Here is a 15,359-nt window from a genome sequence, read left to right on the forward strand (position 1 = left end):
AAGGTTTTAGAGAAGGCGGAATAGAAAAGATGTGTTTGATGTTGCTGTTGACAGTGGACAACATGAAGATAGGTATGTAGGTATGAAGGTACTTTATTGATCCTGGAGGAAATGTAGGCCTTCAGTAGCTGTAAGAACTACAGAGGTAAAGTAAAAGGCTGTCAACAAATCATCAGTAATATATAAGATAATACAAAACTTAAGTGAGGAAAACAGAGCCCAGAACCAAAACCAGAATCCTGTTTGACTTGCATCTGTTCAAAATTGGCCAGAGTTTGTACAAAAACTTGAAAGTTTGAACACATCACCCCCGTTCCCGTCTCATTGGTCTGGCCACCTGTCACGCTCAGAATTGATTTCAACATTGTATTGCTAGTTTTTAAATCTCTTAGCGGCATTGCCCCCTCTTGTATCACTGACCTCCTAATACCATACATACCTGCTTGTGACCTCAGATCTGCAGATCAACTGTTCTCTACTGGTTCCCAGGGTAGAGCGGCAAACTGAGGGCGGTAGAGCTTTTTCTGTAAGGGCTCCACGACTATGGAAAAACCACTGGGAATCACACAAGTTACCTCATTGTCCTCTGTTAAATCTAGTTTAAAGACTCATTTTTATAACATGGCTTTTACCTAGATTTCTTATGTCTTTGTGTATGTAATTATATCTGTTTCTATGTTTGTGAAGCACTTTGTAAACTTGTTTTTGAAAAGTGCCATATAAATAAGGTTGTATTATTATTATTATTTTACTGGGTAGAAGGAAGACTCTGCCCTGGGGACAGATGCGGTCCCACTTCTTATGCAGCATCGCCTGCTTCTCTCACCAGGTTCCGTCTGTGATTTCCCTGCTTGTGTGAATGATCCAGGACCAGAGTGAATCTCAGTGTGTCCTCTATGAGGTGATGGTGTTCAACACAGGTGCAGTACAATGTAGCAGCCTAAGGGAGGTGTCTGAGGGCCAATAAAGAGTATTAGATAAGGTCATCACAGGCCTGTGGATTACAGTAATCCTATCCACCAGTGTTGGGTATCACACAAACTACATTCCAACATAGATGAAGACGAAGATGGTGGTTACTGCTCGTGCCGCTGTGCTGCTCCTCCTGCTCATATCTCAGGGTAAGTCACTGTGCACTCGCATGAGGGATAATATTAAATGATATACTGAACCTACCTTTAAAAAAAAAACATACAATTACTGTTCTGAAAGAAGTTATCATATTAAGTAAATACATATTTTTGCTGAAATGAAATCAGGAATTTAACATCTTTTCTATAAGGAGGCTTTTTAATAGTGTTGAATGAACAATTAAGTGTTTGTGATTGTTTTCCTGCAATACTATAGTTTTTTTCCCACCAGTCGAGGATTCTTAACACAAACCATGCAGACTAATAACAAATATTTGTCTAACTTGAACCGCAACCCCGACCAACGCATTTATGTATCAAAGTGTGGCATTTAAGTTACTTCCACTTCATTTTGTCTAAAGTTTGGCTCGAGCTTCTCACAGTTCATGTCACCATCTGCTTCTACATTTCATGCATCTGTTGATGTGGAGCAGCCCTGAGAGCTGTTCACTCACAGGAGGTAGGAGCCCATTAATAAACCACCTGAAATGATTCTGAAATGTCATTGTACCTGAGTGTGAGAGCAGGGCTGAGTGTGTTAACTGTGTGTCCTTCAGGAGGAGGAGGTTGTCCAGGAGGAGGAGCTGCAGGAGGAGGAGCAGCAGGTGATCGAGACATGGACGAGCAATGTCAAGGCCTGCACCTGTGACTGTGAGTCTGCTGACTCATCCACACTCACCCCCGAGGTCATCCCACCTGTGCCGCCGGCATTACTGCCAACGCCACCTCAGGGGCAACCAATGAACTGCATGCCAGGTGAGGACTCCACCTGTGTCGCCTGACCTGGATTCTATTATAATCCCCTGTTGGTCACACTCACGTGATGTTGAATGTCCTTAATTAACCAAGTTTTTCTTTAAAAAGTGATAAATGGGATTCAAATGATGCGAAGGACAATGACGTGTAAAGATTTATAGTAGGCAGCCGTGTATCCTGTTGTGTCTTTTTGTGTGCTTGTGTGTCTGTGGGCACACACAAAGCTCCAGATGGTGTGATGGACCACACAGATGATGGCGGCTGGCCGTGTGCACTCAGCCCAATCTGGACTCTGCATATATTCAGCGATGCACAATCACCTCTTTACTATGATCCCAACATTTTTCTTATTCTCTGCTTCAGGTTAAAAAGGTTTGGATCTGTTTCACATATAGATTAGAACAGGTTGAGATTAAGAGATGCTCAACTGTGAAGAAGAGGCCTGGAATGTCCAATGCTGTTAGACAATCTTATTACCAGTGCAGGAATGTGATGAGCAGATTAGGGAGCCCAAAGTACGGCGTGTCCTGTAGCTAATAGCTTGATGCTGGGAGAAGCAGCACACATCAGATGATGTCCTGCTGCCTTATCACGCAAGCCTCACAGTATCACTTTTTACTGTGAGCTATGTCAATCGAGACGGGCTTGGTCATGAAATCACTAAGAAGTTTCTAGTCATCAGAAGACTCATGTTTTATAAGGCTTTGTGAACTGTATTGATCCATATTTGTATTTGAACACTCCACAGAATGCCCCTACCACAGACCTCTGGGATTTGAATCTGGATCTGTATCATTAGACCAGATCAGCTGCTCCAGTCAGGACCAGTACACCGGCTGGTACTCCTCCTGGATCCCCGACAAGGCCCGCCTGAACAACCAAGGCTTTGGGTGAGCCCCCCTGTCACCTCCACTTCACATGACACACTCGTAAGCAGCCCTTATTGTGAGTGTAATACGTGACATTTCTGTCAGGTGTGCGTGGCTGTCCAAGTTCAATGACCAGTACCAGTGGATCCAGATTGATCTGAAGAAGGTGGGGGTGGTGTCTGGTATCCTCACCCAGGGCCGCTGCGACGCCGATGAGTGGATTACTAAATACAGCATCCAGTATCGCAGTGTGGACACTCTGAACTGGATCTATTACAAAGACCAGACGGGAAACAACAGGGTAAATACATCAGATAGTAGCCAGTTAAGAATTACGTCTCTTTTTCGTACAACAAAAGCAGATGCAGTCCTTATTCTGCCAGGCAGTAAAATGAAGCTTTGCATTAGTTCATGCAGGACAGAGAAGTCCTACCCTGTAATGAGCTGACAGTCAGCTGGTGTTAGTCCAATCAGTCACCCACCAATCACAGCCATTCTCCCATCAAAGCTTGCTTCACTATTGAATAACACGACAACACGGCTGCTGCTGCTGAGTCTTTGCCCCCCCCTCCACCTTTCTACTTTAGAGTCTTAACCAGCCTCAAATGTTTAAATTGTTTCTTCATGTCTTGCTTTGGGTTCACACTTTTCTTTTCTGCATGTTTAGCCAGGGAGCTTTTTCACAAGTGGAGCCATAAGCACCAAGCCTTACTTTATTTCCATTTGTTGCAATGAATGATTTAATTATGACGAGTGTTACTGACTAAAACAGTTTTATGAGGATAAGGAGCACACATTCAGTTTTAATCTTTCTTTATCAATATCCAGTCTTTGGATGCTGCTTCAGTGTAAGATCTCTAAAAGCACCGTTCACTGGAACTGCAAACCTTTCACTGACTGTGCATCATTTCGCTGGAAAGACTTTACACAGGGACAACCCAGGCGCTGTGAGCTATAGCTCATCATAGGAAACACCAAACTTGTAACCTTGTATCAGATTAATTATATATATTGATATGTATTTTCTTATAAAAAATGACAAAGGATCTTAAAGACACCAGTTTGCATGAAATAGAAACAAACAGGCATGTGAGCAGTTTTCACAGCTGAACCTCCACATGCAGAGGCACCATTTTAACAAGCCACTTTATATTCAGACAGCGGGAATGAGCAACCACAGAATATTTGAGTCGTCCACTAAACCGCATAAATCTATCAATCACTCTCTATCCGTCTCACCAGCTTTGATCATAACAAAACCTCACAGAACAATATACACTGATGATCAATATATTTTGAATAGTGAGTTTATCCTAATTTACATTTTCCCAGTAAGCATACATTGACAAACTGTTTTTTTTAACTCAAAAATAATTGTCTTTAATGGTAATTGTATGGAGCCCCAAATGTTCAATCTTATATGTAATAAAATCAATAAATTGGACATAAAAAAAAATACATTACAAATATTTAACACAGGAAATTGAAGCAATAAATTGTGATCAACATGATCCACATGAAGCGTGGTTTCAGTTTATTTTGGTTTAAATAACAAGAAGCATCAGATTAGTTTTAGTTTAGTTCTTTTTGGAGGATTCAGGAGCCTTAAGAGTGAAGAGATCCAGTATCATGTTCTCATGCTGTTTCTCTTCAGGTTTTCTATGGGAACGCTGACCGATCCTCCACAGTGCAGAACCTGCTGCGTCCACCCATCGTGGCACGCTACATCCGCCTGCTGCCACTGGGCTGGCACACCCGCATCGCCATGAGGATGGAGCTGTTGATGTGCATGAACAAGTGCACCTGAAGTGTGCTCGGCCCGCTTCCTCCTCACCGGCCACCCCTCCCCTGCCAACAAGCCGCTTGCCAAACGGGCGATATTGTCTTCGTCTGTCTTTCTTTGGTGAGGCTCAATGTGGACAGGTTTATTGATGCACTATTTCATCTGTCTTAAAATCTATAAAATCTAATTGTGGTGATGTATAAATACTAGATTGGACATATTTTCAATGCATTCAGGGGTATTTCAATTGAAAAGGGATATTTTGGATGTAAATGTCCTTCAATAAGCTACAGGAGTAAGATACACAGATCTGATCACTTATTGATAAACCAGAATCAAACACTACTTTGAAAATAGTCACAAACGAGAGTAGAATCAAATGAGCTTGTTTTATTTGAGATTTACTTTTACATTTGTAAACATGGATATTCTAAAATTGTTAAGCATTCATTTGTGGGTTTACGTTGTCATGTAAATGCTCTGTTGAAAATAAAAGGCAAATAAACACTGACTATGCTACTCATTTCTGTCTGTAATAAAAGCACAAACTGAATACTTGATTTCATTTAAACAGTGGATAAACATCTTCTGTTATAAATATTACCAAACAAGTAGTCACACATCAGTATTAATATAATACACGGTGCTCCTTCAGCAAAACAGCTATCCAAAGAGTGAGACGTATGGTGTCAAGTATGGAGTGTGCCCAGTCCTTACAGATGCACAACACATGATACGGTACGGTGGTGTTTGGACTTGGCGTGTCGCTGCTGCCCCGTGTTTCAGTCCTCACACACTGTGCATGGGATGAACATGAACTGAGGAAGAATTTACAGTGTCACAGCAACACTGCTGCGCCACACAGTCCCTTCGAAGTGCAACATTAAGAAGTTTAAGATTCATCTCAGCCAAGCTACGTTCTCGGCACTTAATCTCAGACAGAAAACGATGTAACAGCGCAGAGCTTCTGCCGCCAGCGTGGATCCACTTAAAGATTTCTTAAAGGCTCGTCCCCAGCGTCTCAGTGTGTGCAGTCAGTTAAAAATACAGTAGTACATGGACTCTAAACCAGGTGCACATGTAGAACCGGGGGCTCTGCAGTTTCAAGGGAGCACATAGAAAGATGGTAGAGAACTGAAAAAATATACCAACATACTGAGTCAGCAGTAATACCTGAACAGTATGAGTGTGTGAAAAGCTTAAAGCACTGGATAGCTGAAAATTAGATATCGAGAAAGAAATGGATAGAAACTCTTTAGCCACCAAAATTGGAGGATAAACAAAGCTAAAAAAAAAAAGATAATAAATGAGAAACTGATAAAACAGGAAACAGACAAATGGTTGAAAAATCCATCTTATGACCAAGTGGTAACAGTAAACATATAAACTTGACCGAACAAAGTGCGATGGTATGAAATATTGTAACTATATATCCAGTTTAAAATGAACACATTTGGAACATAACTACAGAGGTGCTTGAGTTTATGTGACAGGGCTGTGGGGGAACATCATGTTGGGAACCACTGCACTAGAACGGCCACATGGCTTTTATATTCCTCTAACTGCTGTAAAAAGTTACTTACCAACAATAATACAATTAAAATGATTCTTATAGACAAAATTCCAGCAGTTAAACTTTATATAACATTTTTGCCTCTATCTTTTTTAACTGATTAAACGATTGCAACCACTTGGAAGTAGCTTTTGTGAAATCTTTAACAGACTTTCCAGAATCCCGGTCGTGAGCGCAGTTAACAGAGAAAATCACAAGTTAACTTGAGACTCGTGAAGCAAAGTATAAAGGTTTAATTACTGCGGGTGCTTCATTACACATACATGAACTTCTCAGTAAATACTTGTAGATTACCAGAAGGATCTTCGGCATAGTCTGCATAAGGTACAGTTATTAAAGACTGTTCTGTTTGAAATGACGTCTAGCCATAGTTCTAACTGTATATTTGTTTAGAATATATACGGAAGGGATTATTAACACTTCATATACATGAAAAGACAGTGTTGAAATGTTAGTGAGTGGTAATCTGTCTGAGAACGGTAAATGCAGTGCTTCATTATGACCTACAGAGGGAGGTGTTAGGTTAGGATTTCTATTAGTTTATGGCACCAAAGTGTCTAAAATGGCTGCGTTTCAAAAAAGACATAAAAACCTAAATATCCTCAAAAAGAACAGAGATTGTCGGTGCCAACTCAGAAAAACTACACGGCAACTGAGCATGACACATCTGAGCATCTGTGTCCAGTAGAAGAAAGCACATCTAACAGGGCGAGACAGCTCAGACGAAGAGTTAGAGTCCAGAATGAGATGAACACACTGATATTACTGACATTACCCATCTCTATGGTAACAACTGATAAAATTCATTTGTTTAAAATGCTTTAGATAGTCTTAAGGAAATACTACGCAGTAAAATGTACTATATTTCTATATTGATAGAAACAAAAATACTTACACTTAAAATCTACACTTGATCCATTTATATATATTTAATTTGTAATATATTTACTTTATAATAAAAATTATAATCAGAATTATATAAGTAATAATATAAAGTCTATCAAACATGGAAGTTTAAAAAAAATTAGACATAAAAAGGCTTTTGGCCTGTTTGCAAGCAGTGTTTAAAACTGAAGGTTTGGTAACTGTGTGTGTGTGTGTGTGTGTGTGTGTGTGTGTGTGTGTGTGTGTGTGTGTGTGTGTGTGTGTGTGTGTGTGTGTGTGTGTGTGTGTGTGTGTGTGTGTGTGTGTACAGCAGGTGTACTGTTACATAAGGGAGGTGTAGGAGCAACAGAGGGGAAGCGTCATCCCCCAGTGAGTGTGAGGGCAGTGGAAATCACAGCGCCGTCTCTTTCAGGTCATTGAGGTTTGGCATACGAGACCTGGACGGGCGTCCGAAGCCGTGCCCGTTCTGGCCTCCCTTGATGCTCATTTGCTCTGGGTAGGGGTTGCCCTCGGGGCGGCCCAGGGCAGACGTGTGCCAGCCGGACTCCAGCTGTGCAGGCAGTGGGTAGGCCGCCTGTCGGCTCTTCAGCTGGGGCGTACTGACCCCTGAGTGGCCCCGGCTCTCAGAGAAACCACCTTGAGTGGAGGCTGGATTAGGCAGTGGCTGATAGCGCATATCAGAGGGCGCCGTCTGGTTGGAGGAGGAGGATGAAAGGTGCAGGAGTTTGCGAAGTGACTTCAGTGGTTGACTCTAAAAAATAAGACATAACACACCGTCTTTAAATCTAAGATTTCAAAATAAGAAGGAGAAGCAGAAGAAGAAGAAAAGACCTTTATCTCTTCTCTGAGACTTACCGGAGAATGTGAATCCGACAGTTTCTCAGGAGGCCAGTCCTTGTCCCTGTCTCGGTCTCGGTCTCTGCTCTTGTCACGGGTCCTGTGGCGGCCGCTCTGGTGACCTGAAGACCTGGACGACTTCTGGATGACTGGATCGACCCCTTCAGTAGGGACCTGTCGCACAGTGACAGTCAGTTGTCATCTAGCCCTAATGTCACACTCATGACAGAGGTAGGTCCACACAATGTGAAGGACAACAAGTAACACAATGAATGTGCTTTTTGAGGTGAAATAGACACCGTTTACAGCACAGGTTTTATCAATATGCGGAGATGTTCTTAAGAAAACATATCTGTGGTATGTGTCGTCCTTTACATGTGTCGATTTACCACTGACATAGGTCTTGAGTTCATTTTGATATAATTGGTCATTGCATTGTTTGATCTCAAGTGCAGTGGAAAAAAACAAACAAACATGCATCCGGAGCCAGAAACCCGAAACATTTTCTGATGTGAGGAATAGGAGAGACACCTCATCTTGTACATGAAGCTTTTCATGAGACCATCTACTCTTTGAGCAGTACTACACACTATTTCCCACCAGCTCTGAGTCTGACTGCCTGGCGCCAGATTGCGTTTATTTGCGCTCTGTGATCAGCAGAAACCCTCCTCTCCTAATCTGAACAAAGTGTCAGATATAAATAGAAAAGTGAAGGGATGAGAGCGTCTCACACACCTGTTTCATGATGAACTGTTACTGTCACTGGGAATTCAGGCAGTTTCTTTTCATATTTAGCAACTCTTCTGGTTCATCCTATGCTCTTCACAGCCGGTCACACACACACATCTCTAAAATCTCATGTTACACAAAAGATGAGTTCTCTCACTTATCCTCAGATCATAACCAGAGACATGCTTTCAGGGCAGTGGTTGAAATCAGTGGCCATTGATCAGAATCTGATGGACTGAACACAGCCAGATCCATACAGCTTGCCAGAAAAAGATTCATGAATAGCCTTCCCAAAAAAATCATTGCCTCATTGTTAATATTTAATGTTATTGTTCCTGCCTCTATGGATCTGGCTTGTTTATGTTAGCAATTCATTGTTACGTGAATTAACCACAATGCATCATTTCTTTAAATAAAACCAGAGAAAAACTCTGTTAAAAGGTGAAAGTAAACAATAAAACAGAGTGGATTAATGTTCCTACTGCATGCGTTGTTAGTTGGGTGACACTGAGCTGCAGGATGAGTAGGAGAGTGTAAAACAGCATGTACCATGGGAGACGACACTACAGGGAGGACTCTCACAGTGGAACTATGCTTTATGTTATTCTTTGGGCTAAACAGAGGGAAAAGACATTTCTTGATGACAGGAGGCCTTCCACCGGGGACTTCCATCTGTAATATAGAGGCACATGACTGGTGGCACAGGGGACATGAGCACAACACAACAAGAAGATATGGCTTTATATTTTTATACATGTGCGAATACAGGCAAAGTATTAAACATTTGAAAAGCAGAGGAGGAGGTGTAGTATGTAGACAGACAGCTTAACAGACAAGGTGTTGACATCCAAAGGACATGTGCGTGAACATCCAGACACGACTCGCACCCGAAGAATTACTGGACATACAACTCACCATTTGAGTTTTTTTCTTTTTCTTCTTTATTGCTCTGAAGAAACCCTGCTTCTCTTTTTCTTTGGATGGCTCAGAGTTCAACACAACAGTATCTGGGCCAGTCCTGAAAATAAATCAAAGCCGACTGAGCACTATGTCGCCCAAGTCCTAATAAGACCTGACAATTTATGTTAAAGCCACCAGTGTAAAACTGAATGTGCCAGAACAACAGACCATGAACAAATTGGAGTTTTCACTGTAGCTTCAGTTAGAGAAGATATTCTTTGGTGAATTAACTAATCCACGTGCATAATTACCAAGGGTCAAAGCCTGGCTGGCGTTTGGAGTGGTTCGTCAAACCGCTGCTGTCCCCGGACAAGCCAGAGCCCCGGCTCTGACCCCTGCTATCATGAAAGGAGTTGTCTGGCCGGGGGGAAGGGACTGTTCAACAAACACAGCAAACAAGTTCATTCAGGGGGAAAATCAACAGATTACAGTTCTGTACAGCTCCAACACATTCTGCAGTCTTTACCAAGCAGGCTTAAAGTACTTTCAAAATATACTGTATAACTATGTAATGTATTATATACTGTGAATTGTAACTCCAACAAATGGAAAGGGTCAATTTTACATCAACATTAAATACATTTATGTGTAGAATGTCTTGTCTGTGGTGCCCTATTGAGCTTGTGTCAAAACAATGTAATAATATGAGACACCATCAGAGTACTGTTAAAGTAAAGGAAGATAGGGAGAAAAGTAAATGTTGATACATAAATGACAAAGACTATATTGAGGCAATTTAGAGACAATGTCCGCTTTGCATAGTTTGTTCCCAACAGAGCACCGAGAGGTGTATTGAGTGTAAATACCTTGGTTACAATTGTTAGCCCCCATTTTTGTCCACACTGAATTATCTTGACTGTTAGATGGACTATTTATTGTTTCACAGAAGATGAATCTAACTGGTTTTGGTGATCCCCTGATCTCTAACCTGCTGCTTTTAACACTGTCACTGACAGAACTGAGCTTTAAACAAGTCTGTGCTGGGCTACAGTCTCACAGTGCTGCTGACAGGGTTAGTTACAGACTCCTAAACAAAGTACGTAAAAGTAATCTTAGTCAAAAATTATTATTGGAATTGTCCTCAAATGCCAATAAAAAATCTTCAGCAAAAATCCTGCTTGATTATTGGGTATTTATATTATATCACAGGAGTATGCACAAACACATTTGAACAAGATTTTTAAAACTCTGATTCAGTAATCAGTGAGAATTCAATATACACTGGCTTTAAGTCTGACCAATAAATAAATTAGATGTGTAAGATTTGTAGTAAACCGCAGACAGATTGAGATGCTCAACAATTTGATCTGCACAGTGCAGTGAATAAAAGGGATATCTGTCCAAACCAACCTCTGTAGAAGCTTCCCACTCTCCTTGGCATGGATTCACTGTAGATGTTACGATTCTCTTTGGAGGAGCCTCCATCTTCTGTTTGCTGGTCATGATATAAGCCGACCTGAGTCACAACAGAAGAACTCGTCACATAAAGCCACAGAGGCCTACTGCTCTTGCATGCCTCTCTATCTGAGCTGATTTTTAAAATGTACCTTAAATAACAGGAACAAGGGGGAAAGTGTATTGATTTACAAGTGGCCATTGTAATAAAACAGCATCTGTGGAGGCTATGAATGTATTCAGAGCCAAACTGAAATGTGCTGCGATGACAAGCTTGACTGTGCTATCGTAAGTATAGTCACTTTAGAGGGAAGCAAAGCACACAGAGAAAATGAAGAGGCATCCGATGAGGAGAGAGAGAGCGAGAGAGAGGGAGAGGGAGAGGGAGATGGAGAGAGAGAGAGAGAGGGAGGGAGGGAGAGGGAGAGATAAAGGGAGAGAGCAGTTCATGACAGCAGTATCCACCCACATCCACACTCTCGGAAGACTGGATGTGGGTGGGGAATGGTGGGTGCAGGCAGAATGTCGGACCTCGCTTTTTTGCCGTTGTGTGTGAAAAGATGCAGAGTTGTCCCTGGTCGAGTCCCTTATTGGGGGTCTGCTGTGGATGACCTCAGTGGGTGCCTGTTCAGTCTGCTAACAGAGACATGATGAAGCATGAGGTGAGCTCAGCATTGCAGCGCACATACAAATACACACACGCACACCCTATATAAACTATATGTGTGTATACAGTATTTATAAATATCCAGTTTATATGATTCATTGTATATCCTAACGAGATCTTAACCATCATTCATAAATGAAGCTGCAGTTATATTAATCCTTCCTTTCCAATTCTTTCCAAACCTGAGAAACTGACTGACAAGATCTAGCTAAAAGAGCTAAACACAGATCATGATATTTTCAGAGGCTACCAAAATAAACCCTTGCTGTGCTTTTGTACAACTGACACCAAGGAAGAGTTATCCAACACAACCTGGTGTTGGCATTTGATATGTTTACATCCTGTAGGCTTAGACTTTCCTTTTGCTTGGAGATTGATGTGGGCTGGTGACTGACCCTGCTCATGTCTTCTTCTCTGGAGGAGCCCCCAGAGTGGTGAGGCAGCGTGCGGTGCTGCAGCTGTGGAGAAAGGAGCTGGAGGCTGCTGGCTCTGGTAGGCATGCCCTGACCCACCACCAGACCCTCCTCCGCCCCGTGTGTCCTCTGGTGGTCCCTCCTTACGTACATAGAGTGACGGTGCGGCCTCTGCTGGGAGGAGAAGGGGCTAGTGTATCCCTGACCGTAAGACACAGGGTCATGTGGGGCGGACAGAGAGTGAGCATGGGTCCTTTCCACGCCACTTTCCCCAGGGTCCAGGGTATCTGGCGACTTGGCCTCCTCTGAGGCCTTGTGGCGGATGGATGAGCGCCTGTAAGAAGAGTCCAGAGTGTTGCTTTCCCTCTCTGAGCGCATGCTTCCTCGGCTAGCTGTGCCGAGTCCCAGTCTGTCTACTCGGCGGGCTGCTGGGCTGCTCGGAGCTGTGAGGTCAAGGCAGCTTGAAGGAAAATAGCGCGCTGTAGGCTCATCTGCATAGAGATGCACATCATTTAAGTTTCCCACAGACTTGGCATCACTAAGCGTACCGTAGCTCTTGGATAAGTTCAGGTAGGCAAACTTGGAGGAGGAGGGTGTGGAGCTGTGAGACTCCATGTAGCTGTGTCTACTATGTTTATCCCCTGACTGAAGCGTGTTGGTTTTCCCCTCCACAAAGGAATGGCGGTTCTGATGCGAGCGGAAATTGGATTTGAGGTACTTGGCTCCGGGGCCGTCTGACACCTTGGATCCCAGGCTCATCTCGAAGTCACCCTTGCCCTTGGCCTCACCGGGACTGAGCAAGTGAGGCAGGTTGCTGCTGGCTAGGTCCATGCTGCACGAAGTGGAATGGTTAAAGATCTGCGGCTGGTAGTTCTTGGGATGCAGGGTGGGACTGAGGTTGATCGCTGTAGGCATGTTGCCGTTGAGAAAGCTGTCGTTGCTGGGGTGGAGGTCTTCATGCCGAGGCAAGCTGGAGCCCTCTCTGCTGCTGGAGCGATGGCTTCCTGAGCTCTTACTCCCATGGCTCCTGAGAGAGAGAAGAATGGTCAACTTACTGTGCATCACATATTCAATCTTATGCTATTGGGTGGAAAATATCGTAGTTAGATGGTAAAAATCACATCAAAGTAATTTTGCTTGGTATGTAAATATGGTGGCTGTGGCTCTTGAGGTATAGCGGGTCATCCAATAACCAGAGGGTCTGTGGTTCAATCCCTGTCTCGGTTCACAGCAGGGAACTGAAAGGAGGACACCCTATCATACAAGGAGGATTGGTGCATGATAGAGAGTGCTGCACATAGATGCACTTCATGAATGTGTGTGTGAATGGGCAAATGACAACTGTACTGTAAAGCACATCAAGACTTAAAAAGCACTATATAAATACAGACCATTTGGTGTTCCACAGGGATCCATCAGAGGACCCTTACTCTTGCATTGAATCTATCTATCCATCCATCCACATTGTACAGTGCTTGCTGCTGACCTGCTGGGGGTGGTGTTGTCTCCATGGTGAGGTTTTCTCTTGGAGGAGCGTACAGGTGTCGGTGTTGGTGGGCCTGGCCGCTCCACCAGCCGCAGTGTCTGGAAGGTGTGGTGGTTGAGGCTCTGCTCCGTGAGAAAACGCTCTGTCGGGTTCAGCAACAGCAGGTTCTAACACCCAAACACACAGAGGAAGCCTGTGAGTCCGGAAGACATCACGAACATCCTGACATCGCAAACGAACTGAAACAGTCATGCTTTTATGAGTCACCCCCATTATCATAACAGTCAGGCTGCTAATTAATTGTGTCGTAGAGTCATCAAACGATGTAAAATATGATTTGCGACATTTGATTTTTTTGTGACTCAAATAAATTTGTGTAATAATCGGTCTCCATAGACTCATGAAAGCTGAATTCTGTGTGAATGCATAAAAAATACAAAACTGAACGGAATGTGTCATAATTTCAGAGTAGTATAATTTCATAGTAGCAATAATCTTACAACAAACAAGGCAGACAAACAAAGACAGACAACTACTCTTTGCAAGAAATGCAGCCTCACATTGGCATTTAGCAAATACATTTTAGCTCAATTAATATCTAAAGTCAATTCGAAAAACCCTGGTATGTAATGAGATCGATGCATGTCCGTCCTGAATCCAGTCCTGAGATGACATTGTGTTAGCAGTGAGTCACTATCTGCTGGGAAAAGCACAAGTGCACAAACACAGCCCACATTCTTGACATGGAGCTCCTGTTTACAGTGCAGACACAGCAATAACAGCAGTGCTGGAACCAGGATATGAGCTGAGAGATGCTGAAGCAGTGAAGAGGCATCATGCAGTCACGACGTAAACATGATGATCATGATGCAATTATCGAGTGTGCAATCAAATGTGTAGTTTATAAAACTAGGCCACTATGTGAGCAGGAATGAACCAGAAATGGATAAAAGATCAAAAATAAAAATCACTCCTCGGCAGAGCAGCTTTGCCAATTATTGCCAGACCTGTGATCCTTACCTTCAGCAGGTCCAGCAGGCCTCCGCCAATGATTCCCAGGTATCTGCGCTCCAGGGTTTGTGGGTGGTTCACAGCAGGGAACTGAAAAGAGAGAGTGGAAAAAAAGTACAGAGTGGTAAACAGCCAAATGATTACTGCTTTGTAGAAATAGCAACATCAACCAACACAGCTGTGTGTAGAGTAGATGCATCAAATTGTTTGACTCCAAGTGTTAATTACCTGAACTTCAATATTACTAAAGCTGTTTTCAGTAATGACCTGTCTGAACCCAATTATCTGGACTTTATCCGCAGTTTACCTTTCACACATGCACAACGCAGCGGGAGGTTTTCTGCACAGACGCGTTCAAAACAGCAACAAATCCTCTGCATTATTCAGGTGAAAGGTGGAGCAGCCGGGTGAAGCAGACAGAGGCAGGAAGTAAGATATTAATTCAGCTGCGGAGATCACGAGATTTGGTTTACAGCACATCAACCCTGCTCTTGTCATCTCAAAGTCTCTTGACATCTTCATCAGTGTCCGCTGCTGTGTTCGCACATCGGATTCTCACGGCTTTCTGCTGACTTCATACTAGGGGGCCAGGTGGAGAACGTCCGCAGATAATCAGTAACATGTCTAAAAGCAGCTTATTCTCACTTTAAGTTCTTTGTGGCTAGTTGGAAACTTAAAAATATTTTCTATCAGTGTGGCCACTTCCTGGTATTAATGCTGCTGCATGTTGGGGTAACAGAATTACTGGAGATTAAATTCTACAATTTGGTCTGATTCCTGAATCCTCATGGACAAAAAAGACGTACTTTACTTGAAGTAAAAAAAGTGTGTGGAGTGACTTATTTAATAAGTCACTCCACACACT

The 15,359-nt window shown here is 42.9% G+C and overlaps 2 protein-coding genes across 9 annotated transcripts in view; one reads left to right on the forward strand and one right to left on the reverse strand.

The window, feature by feature from the left end:
- The first annotated feature begins 1,000 nt into the window (after positions 1-1,000).
- Positions 1,001-5,049, forward strand: LOC118121086 (retinoschisin). Its single transcript, XM_035176743.2, has 6 exons — positions 1,001-1,121; positions 1,565-1,590; positions 1,688-1,886; positions 2,635-2,776; positions 2,861-3,056; positions 4,410-5,049. Exons 1-6 carry the CDS (start codon positions 1,058-1,060, stop codon positions 4,560-4,562), a joined length of 780 nt encoding a protein of 259 aa, XP_035032634.1. The 5' UTR covers positions 1,001-1,057; the 3' UTR covers positions 4,563-5,049.
- Positions 4,914-15,359, reverse strand: part of LOC118121084 (cyclin-dependent kinase-like 5) — a 36,035-nt gene continuing 25,589 nt past the window's right edge. For 2 of the 8 annotated variants that reach the window (XM_035176742.2, XM_035176733.2), the window contains 10 exons: positions 14,504-14,584; positions 13,484-13,650; positions 11,944-13,024; positions 11,449-11,550; positions 10,873-10,978; positions 9,774-9,897; positions 9,478-9,580; positions 9,112-9,234; positions 7,852-8,007; positions 4,914-7,747 (listed from right to left, as the gene is read on the reverse strand). In XM_035176742.2, coding sequence (XP_035032633.1) covers positions 7,388-7,747; positions 7,852-8,007; positions 9,112-9,234; positions 9,478-9,580; positions 9,774-9,897; positions 10,873-10,978; positions 11,449-11,550; positions 11,944-13,024; positions 13,484-13,650; positions 14,504-14,584 — 2,403 coding nt within the window. In that variant the 3' untranslated portion in view covers positions 4,914-7,387. Of the gene's footprint in view, positions 7,748-7,851; positions 8,008-9,111; positions 9,235-9,477; positions 9,581-9,773; positions 9,898-10,872; positions 10,979-11,448; positions 11,554-11,943; positions 13,025-13,483; positions 13,651-14,503; positions 14,585-15,359 lie in introns of all 8 variants that reach the window. The other 6 variants (XM_035176735.2, XM_035176734.2, XM_035176738.2 and 3 more) reach the window with 6 other exon arrangements.

This window comes from Hippoglossus stenolepis, chromosome 14 (genome assembly GCF_022539355.2).
Source record: "Hippoglossus stenolepis isolate QCI-W04-F060 chromosome 14, HSTE1.2, whole genome shotgun sequence".
In the NCBI taxonomy this organism is placed as follows: Eukaryota; Metazoa; Chordata; class Actinopteri; order Pleuronectiformes; family Pleuronectidae; genus Hippoglossus; species Hippoglossus stenolepis.